At 39.7% G+C, this 11884-nt stretch overlaps 2 protein-coding genes across 2 annotated transcripts; one reads left to right on the top strand and one right to left on the bottom strand.

Annotated features, from left to right (window-relative positions):
* Window positions 1-1709: 1709 nt before the first annotated feature.
* Window positions 1710-2330, top strand: LOC115412833 (zinc finger protein 224-like). The gene has a single exon (XM_030125490.1). It carries the CDS (start codon window positions 1710-1712, stop codon window positions 2328-2330), a length of 621 nt encoding a protein of 206 aa, XP_029981350.1.
* A 1520-nt stretch (window positions 2331-3850) lies between these two features.
* Window positions 3851-11467, bottom strand: LOC115412713 (uncharacterized). Its single transcript, XM_030125338.1, has 6 exons — window positions 11427-11467; window positions 9802-9887; window positions 7805-7865; window positions 7558-7689; window positions 7155-7370; window positions 3851-5589 (listed from the first exon to the last, which is right to left on the bottom strand). The coding sequence occupies exons 2-6, from the start codon at window positions 9877-9879 to the stop codon at window positions 5372-5374; spliced, it is 705 nt and encodes a 234-aa protein (XP_029981198.1). The 5' UTR covers window positions 9880-9887; window positions 11427-11467; the 3' UTR covers window positions 3851-5371.
* Between the last annotated feature and the right edge of the window lie 417 nt (window positions 11468-11884).

The following is an 11884-nucleotide window of genomic DNA, read 5'->3' as shown; positions in this document are numbered from 1 at the left end:
GTGCTGTTCAGTTATTCAAAGCAACCAAAGGGGACCCTCTAGTGGTCGGAATAAGTTGCACTAACGTATGTTTTGTCCTTTCAGTGTTACCGTAGTCAGTTCAGACATAAGAAGGAACTAACAGACACGTTTCTTTCACTCTGTTTGTATGGCCTGTGAGTATTTTATGTTCAGTCGTTGTAAGAATGAATAGTAAAAAATATATATAGGCTGGCATATTATACCTAAACACAACCAATGAATTTACATAAACTTAACATGAGCCTGCATAAAGAATTAGCAACCCATCTCCGACTGCTAGCATAAACGAATTAGCTTAAACATGTTAGTAACACATTGTAATAAACACATCCAAAATAACGTCATAAACATGTTTCTAACAGCACGTTTGCATGTGAAATTATTCAGCAAACAACAGAATGATTGATACATACAGGCGCTGCTTCTGCAGGAGTTACACAAAGTTTGATTCAGCATTACTCGGAAAGTTCGCTTTCTCCTCCCAGTTACACGCACAGTTCACACAGAGCACCGGTGTGTGGAGCGCCAAAATAAAAGCATGAGTTTCAAAATAAGAGTCCGTATGTATAAATGAACTAAGGCTTGCTTGAAAGGCAGAACGGCATTAACGGGAGATTAAAAAAAATTGTCGGCGTTATTTAGTGAATGAGTTAACGCAGTAATAACGCGTTAACTTGCCCAGCCCTAGTTATTATGTATTTATTATTCAAATGGTCCTGGAGATCCATGGTTTTATAACATGTTTGAATCACAATAAAGGAATATGATTCTGAATCTGTCACAGTTACACAACCACACAAACATGGATGAATCTGGGTCCATCAGCACCAGACAACTGGACCTGACCTGTTCACGTGGGTTTGGATTTCTGTGTTCTGCTCCAGTTCGGTGGGTGGAGCTGTGGCACCTCTCAGCTGCTTTCACTGCATGAAATAGTCCATGGGCCAGGCCAGGTAGTGGTACCGCTAAAGGGGGCAAAACCTTTGTGGTGCCATTTTGTTGGTAGAACATATGTGTATTAAACCATGATAGCCTTTCCAAATGAGTAGCTTAGACATAATTATATGGTACCTCTTTTTTCCCAAAAATGTATCATTACGCTTAATGGCATTTAGTGGTATTTCTGAATTATTCCACCTTTTCCTGTAAAAATGTTAGTGGAATTGGTCCAAGATAAGGTTGTGACATTACATTATGCTTCTACTTTTCAGATTTTATAGGAAGATGTTACAATTGATTGCTTCTTTCAGAAAATAGTATACGTATTTTCATTCCATTCGAGCACCGCATCTGAGGCAAGTAAATATCAATGTTTATTTAAAACGTAGTCAAGACATAGTTAAGATTGAAATAAGTGAAGTGATGATAAATTCTCTTTTCATACAGAGCAAATGAAAGTTCTGGAGTGATCACAACAAAGACAGCAGTTTAACAACGACACAACTACGGAGCAGAAAACAAAAGGACCATTTCATTTCATACATAAAAGCACATGTTATAATGCCAATCCCGATGCAAACAGACAAGAAAATAACACATAAGGTATTTTGGTATCTTTGCAGGTCTGGATGCTAGGGCCTAACTGAAAATGGACTCAGGGATGAGTAGCACAGCACCCAAGTGGGCACGCCTTAAATTCCTGATCCACTCTGGAGAAGAAGATGAAGACTCGCAACTGATTTCACCAAATGACTAAGTACAAGGCTGGAGAGGATATAGTGGCTGAGATCGAAGTCAGCTGTGATGACGGGGAGGAACCAGGAGAACGTCACCATTGTCAGAAACCCTTCATCTGCTCACAGTGTGGTAGAAGGTTTACCAGGAATGGATACCAGCAGACACACCTGAGGACCCACACAGGAGAGAAACAGTTCAGATACTCAATGTGTGGGAAAGGCTTCACGAGGAACAGTCATGTGGAGCAGCACAAGGCCGTCCACAAGGAGGAGGAACATCTGAGCAGGGTTTGGAACAGAACCATGGGCTGGACCTCGGCCGGTGTCTCTTCATCCTTTCAGCTTCATCCCACCTCCTCAGCTGACAAACCCACCATCCACCCTGAGTTCTGCTTCAGTGGACCTCTGAAGAACAAGGGCGGAGCTAAAGCAGATCAGAATCCTCTACGAGTTCAGGCAGACGTGACCGGTCACAATGCAAACATCCCCAAGAAAAGAACCAAAAAAGTCAAAATGGACTTGACTGGAGAAGATGTGAGAAGTAGAAGAAAAGAACTCCACTGCTCTGAATGTGAGAAGATGTTTGCCTTCCAGTCCTGTTTGAAGAGACACATGAGAAGCCATGCAGGATAGAAACCGTTCTGCTGCTCTGAATGTGGAACCAGGTTCACCCAGAAGTCCAGTTTACGGAGTCACATGAGGGTCCACACTGGACAACAGCCCTTCAGGTGTGCCGTCTGTCAGAGACGTTTCAGACACAAGAGTAACTTCAGGACACATCTGTTGACTCACACCAGAGAGAAACCGTTTGGTTGTTCGGTCTGTGGGAGAAGGTTTAGTATCAAGTCCAGTTTAGACGTCCTCATGAGGGTTCACACTGGAGAGAAACCCTTCAGCTGCTCCGTCTGCCACAAACACTTTGGACATAAAAGTGCTTTACAGATACACAAGAAAATCCATGAAAGACAGAGGACACATGGACCTCTGCTCCACTGAGAACACTCCAGGACCAGTTTGGAACCTGTTCCTCAACAAGAACCAGCTTTTTCTGGTTCCATGGCCAAAGCTCGGTACTGGGCTGTAAACAGTAAGTGAACATGTGAAAGCTGGATGGACTCAATGTCAACAGCATTTTGAACCCGTAAACACCTACAGCTGTTTTTGTGGCAACTTCTTATAACTGTTTTTATCCAAGTCCATCCTATTCCTAAGTGATTCATCATATATATATATATATATATATATATATATATATATATATATATATATATATGTATATATATGTATATATATATATATATATATATATATATATATATATATATATATATTTATCCATTTCAGCATTTTTTCAGTGCAAATCATGTATTTTCCTATATTTAATTCACTGATCGTGTAGATTTTCATTAAAACTCAGAGTGGATTCAAAAGTTATTACATCACAGACTTCATCAGATCCATTTCCTGTTTTCAGCTGTTTCATAGGATGATTTAGCTGCAAAGACACTTGTCCAACAGTTTCAGTTAAGTCTGACACTAAAGGGAAGTTCTATCAAAGTCAAAATAAAGGTTTTGTTTCATTTGCATATTTGAGGTTGGATTAAGTTTCTTGGTTCATTTCTCAGTTGAAGCAGAAGCTGAAGCTGAACCACTGATGAATGTTTAATATAAAGACAGTACTGAAGCATCTTCACACTAAACTAAACAGTACACAGTCCAGTAGGGGGCGTCAATGGAACATACATGGATAGAACCCTGGAGGAGGAGAACCAAACCAAATGGAAGAATTTTGGTCACCATTGAGATCCAGAACCCAACCAGAATCAAAGCAAACAGAACACTCAGGGTTTTCATCACTATGGCGCTCCAGTTTGTTTTCATGTGACAGTGTCCATCTGAAAACTCTAACAGAACCAAACCAGAACCCAACCAGACCAGCTCATCCACAGACAGGTTTGAGAACATAGATGTTCTGACCTTCACAACATCCTGGTGATGCTGTGATCCAGGTACAAACCCATCCAACACCAGGATGTCTGAAACACTTACTGAAAGTAAAGCACATGTGTTTGTTGTTTTCAGGACATGGTTCTGGTTGTGATGCCATTCTTGATCGGGTCACTGTGACAGAATCGAAGCGATGAGTATCTTTGTCTCTCTGTAACTCAACAGGTAATGATTACTTCAACAGTAAATGGTCGTCGGGGTAATTTCAGGGTCATGTGACAAATATAGCAACTGATGACAACCAATCAGATGGTGAATGTGGGCGTGGTTTTGATCATATAACATCAGCTTCAGGATAGCACTCGGTTTGATGCTGCAGTGACTTTATTTACCTTTATTATTACAGAGTTTCCGATAAATGTTATAATTTAACTTCTGTTGTAACGTTTCACACTTATCAGTTTAGATCAAATCCAGATGGAGTGAAATTGTATCAGTAAATGCGTTTTCATTGACTTAAAGGTCAGAGATGTGACATCAGTGTAAGAGCCAATGGCATCACACCGTTCACTTTCTGCTTCTTAGTGGGCGTGGCCAGAGGGGCCAAAGGGAAGTGGAAACCCACCAACTGGTGTTTGTCAGACTTCAGTCCTCACTTCCTTCATGTTCAGAACATCAGTGACTGGACCAAAACAGGTTCAGAACCACATCTGTTAATAGGATGTTTCAATTAAAGTCAGTGAAAGTTAATTAAATGTAATTAAAGTAATGCTGCTTAAATAGTGGAAACATTAAACATAGTAAATATTTTATAATAATGTTAGTAAACGTGTTTGTAAACATTAGAATAACATTACAGATTTTAAATCTAAAATTAATCAAGAAAAGTCAATTCAAATGATTTAAATATTAGTATATAATATTATAACATATTTCAGTAAACTAGTTTATATTTGATGTCAAATGCAGCTCCAAGTATAATTTCTTCAATTTGATTAAATATCTTTAGTTCATTAAAATAATTGTCCAGTAAAAATTTTTTACACTTAGTTTTTATTATTTATCATTTCGTCATACAGAACACAACAAACAACAATCAGCAACAGATAACAGTCACAATCTAATAGTAATGACAATTTAGGTTACAGTTATGAAATTGTAATCAAGTTAACCAATTAATTTAATTTTTAGAGCAGCAGTTTATATAACATTTCACAGGACTTTGAGACAAACCACCCATAAATTGTATTTACAGAAACTTATCCATTTGCTCCATCTTATTATGTAAAGTTCTGCTTGCAGCCTCAGCATAAATGTTTATCTCTCCATGTTGTGAATTTCACCAACAATTTTCAACCAGTCCTCCAGCCCCAGTGAATCAAGTTGAAGCCAGTTGTCCAGTAAATTTAAACCTATTCATTACTGTCATTTTATTTTTATTATTACTTCTACTGTGACACAGATTTACATAAATGTTATATATAGTAATACATTAAAATAAATTTTCTTGAATGGAAAAAAAAAAATTGTCAAATATTAAAAGATAAAAATGACTCAACTCAGAATAAAATCAACTCATTGTTTTCTCCTGGAAATGTTCAGATTTTATTAGTTTAATGTGTTTTAATTTAAGTTCTTTTAATTCAGTAAATGGACCTGTTGAGTTCTTTTTATGATGTTGTGTCTGATTCAGTCTTTTTGTTCTCAGTCTGGTTCTGGTGTCCACATCACTTTGCGTGTTTGATGCACTGATCCAACAGGCTTTGAACGGCCTGGTCATTCTTGGGACACGTCAGGAGGCCCTTCTGAGTTTCATGGAACAGGACGTGGACATGTGACACCACGGCGCCGTGTTCATCAGACCAATCGGATTCGTCCCCTGAGTAGTAGATGTTTCTGGTATGATGCATCAGAACTAAAATCACAGGCTTCCTCCTCCCCGAGTCTAAAAGACAAAAGTGAGATGACAGAGTGGACCAGGGTGAGAGCGTCTACCAACACCAATGTGGAGATAAAGGCCCAATCCGAATTCACCTTTTGGCCCTCCCCCTTACCCCTACCCTTTGGCCCTTGTACTTAGCACTACCCCTTGAAATGGAGTTGCAAGAGGTAGGGGTTGAAATATTCCCCTATGAAAGGAGACAACCCTCCGAGACCCTTTATGTCATTGATGCCACTCTAAACCGATGTGACAACTTTGTTTCTCAAAGAATTCCCCATGCCATCATGCATCTGTAACCATCTCTGTTGCATGGGCTTTGGTCATCTTTTTACAGCTATCAACTGCAAACCACAGAAATACGATCTATAATAATAATAATAAGAATGATAATAATGGATTGGATTTTATATAGCGCTTTTCTAGACACCCAAAGCGCTTTACATTATAGATCCATTATTCATTCACTCTCACATTCTCCCTCTGGTGGTGGTAAACTACATCTGTAGCCACAGTTGCCCTGGGGCAGACTGACAGAAGCGTGGCTGCCAATTTGCACCTACCACCTCTGACCACCACCACACATTCATACACCAGTGTGAGTGGCGCTGGAGGCAAGGGGGGTGAAGCGTCTTGCCCAAGGACACAATAGCACATGGACAGAGCGGGATTCGAACCGCCAACCCTTTAGATATTGGACGACCCACTCTACCACCTGAGCCATGGTCACCCCAAAACATATATACACATATATGTATATATACATATATATAACACATTAAAACGGCATTAAATGGTCGATCAAAAGGTTAAGATGTTTACAAAGAAATTTAGTACGTTTGTGTGTTTCTTTCATCACACTGCTGCACTTTTTTGCTGTGTTTACCTCCATCTTGTCAATGATTCGAACAAAATTATGTGAGATTTCTCCTACCCCTCCATTCGTAGTGTGGTCCTGAAAAATCTCTGTTTCAAAGGCCAAAAAGCCCTCCCCCTTAGCCCTTCCCCTCCAACTCATCATGAATTGGGACACCCCTACCCCTTTACATGAAAGCACAAAATGGAGGGGTAGGGATAAGGGGGAGGGCCAAAAGGTGAATTAGGTTTTGGCCAAAGTCCTTCAGTCCCTTGGTTAAAGTGTAATACCACTGATGGCCACTGGTGGGAGTTCCACAAACCCCGCCTCCATAGACTCAAAATGCAGCTAGCTCTGAAAATACCAAGATGATTCAAGTTTTATCCCATCAGTAAGCTAATGTTTAGCATTAGTTCACATTTAGCATTAGTTCACATTTAGCATTAGTTCATGTTTAGCATTAGTTCACGTTTAGCATTGGCTCACGTTTAGCATAAGTTCACATTTAGCATAAGCTCACGTTTAGCATTAGCTCACCTGTAGCGCTACCTTTTGTCCAAATATGGCTGACAACAATATTTTTCAGAAACATAGACTTTGTGACTGAATTAAGCTTCTTTGCTTTGTTCGGTTAAAGCTTCTTGTTGAAAATGAACGATCAGATGAAGACCCTGGTGTTACATCAGTGGTTACCATGGCAGCTTACAGCGTTTACCTGGGATCTTCTTCAGTGCCGCCTCCACGTCAGATCCAACACGAGATGAGACGGGACAGAAGAGGACGATGACATCACAGTCCTGAGGGTTTGGAACCAAGTCCACCTTCGACTTCAGCTTATTTTTGATGTATTTATGAGCGCCGAAGGTTTCACCACTGACATCAACAAAAACCTTGGTTTTGGACGAACGCCCCAAATTACTCCACCAGCTTCCTGAGATGGAAACAGAACAGAAACACCTGAGTGCAGATGAATGAACCAGGATGAAGAAAAACAGACCACATAATCCAGAAAATGAACAAAAATTAAGAAAAAAACAACAACAGACAAAATAGTCCAGTTTCAGTGTTACTGAACCAGGACTGAAACGACACATGGGTTAAAATGAATAAAGATTTACCTCTGGTTTCTTCATCTGACTCTGGTTTCAGGTTCAGGTTCTTCAGACATTTCTGTAAATCGTCGATGAATGTGATCAGAAGATCGAAACATTCTGGGTTTTTAGAGGCGCCCTCCACCAGTTGAAGAGCAGCTTCAGAAACACAAAGGTCAGGTTAATGTGGGTTTATAAAAGCTGTGGTTATAAACAGTGTACGTTAATGTGGGTTTATAGAAGCTGTGTTTATAAATTGTACATGTGGACGTACAGCGGAGACACTCATCTGAGATCAGTTTAGAGGCATTCAGATTCTGTAGGACATTCTGCATCTGAAAAACACAACATTTCCACACATTGATGGAGTTGAACCTCACACATTCTCCTGTATTTATGAACCCGTTAACCCCTTCAGTGTCAGGGTCATTTATTTAACCTCCTCACACACAAACACAGAACATGCACATATTTTCAGAAACAGTTTGTGTTTTTTGTAGAATGTTCTTTGTGGAAGATGAGACTTATATAATTACACCAAGGAACGAGGAAATGAAAAGGGTCAAAGGTCACACTAAATAGTGACTGTAACCTTTTCAACATATTTAGTTTTTTGTGTGTCTTTTAAAGCGGTGCACAGATTTACTGTATTTTCTTATATGTGAAGAAAAGAGAATGGGAAATAAATATGTGGAAATATGTGAAAACCAACAAGTCCATGATGAGGTTAAGGTCAGTTAAAATGTGTTTTTGATGGAAAAATAAAATGGAGCCAAATCTGTGATTGAAGTTAACAAACATTTTTAGTTTGATATTGGTACGGGTGCTAGTTTGAAAGTAAGTTTTGGATTTAACAACAAACCAGAACATTATAAACTAAGATGCAGTTATAAATAATGTAGTTAAAACAGCTGTTAAACACAGGTATATCAGGACTGAGCACAGGTGTAACAGGATCACACAATGGACTAAACAGGAGTAACAGGACTGAACAAAGGAGTAACAGGACTGAACAGAAGAGTAACAGGACTGAATGGAGGAGTAAAAGAACTGAACTGAGCAAAAAGGAGTAACAGAAGGGAACGGAAGATTACCAGGACTGAACGGAGGACTAAACAGGAGTAACAGGACTGATCGGTGGAGTAAAACAGGATTGGACCGAGGAGTAAACAGGAGTAACAGGACTGAACAGAGGAGTAAACACAAGTAACATGACTGAGTGGAGGAGTAACAGGACTGAATGGAGGAGTAAACAGGAGTAACAGGACTGAAAGGAGGAGTAACATGACTGAATGGAGAAGTAACAGGAGTAACAGGACTGAATGGAGGAGCAACAGGACTGATCAGAGGAGTAGACTGAGTAACAGGACTGAACAGAGGAGTAAATAGGAGTAACAGGACTGATCTAGCCAGAGTCCGCCCAGTTCTCTCTTGAGCCAACACAGAGATGCTAATGCATGCTTTTATCTCCAGTAAAATCAACTACTGTAATGCTCTGCTTTATTATATTTATATATCATATTTAGATTCTTTAAATCAATGCTTTTTTTTCTTTTTAATGCTTCTTATTTATATTCTCCAGTGTTTCATCAGAGGGGGCCCTCTGCACCGGGGGGCAGCTGTGGACTCTGGTGGCTGTGGCGCCGTCCTTCCCTGGGGTCTGCTCCTCCCTGGTGGGTGGGGGTCCCTGCTGCCGTGATGCGGTGGCAGTTGGCCCTCTCTCACTGGTCAGGATGTGGCACTGTGTCGGTGGTGCCAGGTTGCCGGGGTCAGTGGCTGCCTCCTGGTGCGGATGGCTCCCTGAGACAGCACCTCCTCTTCTACTTACTGGTCCTCTCGTGCTCAGTTAGTCTTTTTAAGTGTATGTGTGCTTGTGTGTGTGTGTGTGTGTGTGTGTGTGTGTTTGAGGTGGGGGTGGGATGGGATGGGACGGGACTTATTTTTAAACTTATATGTAAAGCACTTTGTGCTACATCCTCACTGTATGAAGAGTGCTATATAAATTAAGACTGATTGATTGATTGATTGATTGATTGGAGCAGTAGATGGGAGTAACAGGACTGAACAGTGGAGTAATGGGGTCAATACATTCTCACTGATCCACACACAGGAAGTGACCAGATTGACAGGGGACTGAGTCCAGTGGACGTGGAATACTGGGCTCAGAATGAGTAGAACATGTTTGTAACAGGTTCAGTGATGTTCAGAGAACTGTTCCACTGCTGTGAAGGTGTAAATATTCAGAACGGTTCCTCTGATGGTGGTTCTAACCTGACACTGGGGGGATTCATCAGATGCTCCTGGGTCAGCACCACCAGATGGAGATAAAAAATAGAAAGCATCCCCCATGTTTGGACCTGCAGAGAAAACACAGACAACTAAATACTTGGGGTGTGCCAGTACATTGATTATTAGATTCATCGCGATGCGACACGTGACAATTCAATAACGATTCATAAATGTTCAAAAACAGTTCTTTTTCCAAATTACTAAATGACAGGAACACAACCGCAGCGCGCGGCAGGAAAATAAAAGTAGCGCATGCCACCCGGACACCTTAAAGAACGGACCAGGAGGACACAGTCAAATTAACCGTAAAACCAACAGTAAAACCAACCCTAACTGTTTGGATACAGAGCATCACATTCACCCAACGGGTTTAAAAGCGAGTGTTTGGAAGCAGGGCTGTCGTGCTCTGATGCAGAAGCCGGAGCGCAGATAAAAAATACTGAAGCGATAGTATTTTGCCCAGAACGCAGTTCCTGAACTGTACAGTGAGACCAAAACCACAGCAGTAGAATCACTGAGGTAAGCATGGAGGATAACTGACATGTGATGCAGGCTCTGATTCTGGATAGCGAAATATTTCGTTTGTTGAGGGATTAATGCTGCTCATTGAGAATTTTGTTTGGATATCGTTTATTATGACTGAATAAGGTAACGCTGGTGTTGGTTCAGATTGAATTAACTGTTTTCTACAGTTTTCTGCAGAAGCATGTGTGTGTGTGAGGGTCTGAGAATTTGAGTGAGTTCCTGGGGAGCTTTTGAGGGGCCAGAAAATAAGCATTTATTTATTTATTTATTACACTTGTACAGAAATCTGTGAAAACCACTTTTGATTGAAATAAGTCTTATTTATTTCTAAAGACACTTTATTTGTTTTCCCAAAAAAATTTGGACTTCATTCCACCAAAGTTTTTTTTTTGTACTGTTAATAGGTATATATTTTTAAAAAGTATTGCTTTTGATACAGCAAATGTTTTGCAGGTAAATGGAATATTTTATTCGTAAATAAGAGCAGTTTTTACTGTATATGCCACTGCTGCCTTTTTCCTGTTGGTTTTCTGGTGGAATATATGTTGGATCATTCTGTGGTTTGACACAAATAAAAGATAAGGGAGGCAAATTAGTTTGATTACTTGAATTTATAGATACCGACAAATAACCCTCAAATAAAAGTATGAAGTAGCCACAGAGGGAGAAAAAAATCCTGAATGGGGAAAAAAGATGCATTGAAAATTGTTATAATCCTTATGATCATTATCGTCATGATAATCGTTGATTAATTGAATCGTAGCACCCTGAATCGTAATCAAATCGAATCCTGAGGTGCCTTAGATGACACACCCCTAATAAATATGGTAGTCATTGAGATGTGGAGAGAACAGTCACTCATTCATTCATTCATTCATTCTCCATGACTTTCAGACCTCTACAGTCCTGCATTCAACATGGACAGGAATGAGTCACATCTGAACATGAACATTCAGACTTTAGCTCCTCATAATAAAATATATCAGATTAACATAGATCAGATTAATATAGACCAGATTAACATAGATCAGATTAATATAGACTACATTAGCATAGATCAGATTAACATAGAACGAACCTACCTGCTGCTCCTGAAGAAATGAGGGAGTAGAATAGAGCGTCGTCTGTTTTTATGGACCGAGGCTCCACCCACTCATCTGCTTCAGGCTGAGGAAATCACATGACTTTTCGGAAACACTTGGATTCTGTCACTTTCAGTTTTGTCCTTTTAACTTTTTATTATATTATAAAATATTATAATATAATAAAATATTGATAGATAGATATTAGATATTAGATAGATAGATATAGAAATAGATATTGTAAGCAGATGATTCTGTTTGAACAGATTTGTTCACTTCATTTATTAGTGTCTCTAATGGGTTATAACACTAAGAACTTATAGAAACTGGCATGGGAGATTTACCCAAATCCCAGAAGAAGACAGGCTTTGTGGACTGTGTGATTTGGGGGAAGTGGAAAATGAATCACATTTTCTTTTGCATTGTCCTCTATATGATGAACTGAGAGCCTCTTTGTT

This window comes from Sphaeramia orbicularis, chromosome 21 (assembly GCF_902148855.1).
Source record: "Sphaeramia orbicularis chromosome 21, fSphaOr1.1, whole genome shotgun sequence".
NCBI lineage: Eukaryota > Metazoa > Chordata > Actinopteri > Kurtiformes > Apogonidae > Sphaeramia > Sphaeramia orbicularis.
Note: the sequence above shows the minus strand (reverse complement) of the source record. Positions and strands in the feature narration are given on the sequence as shown.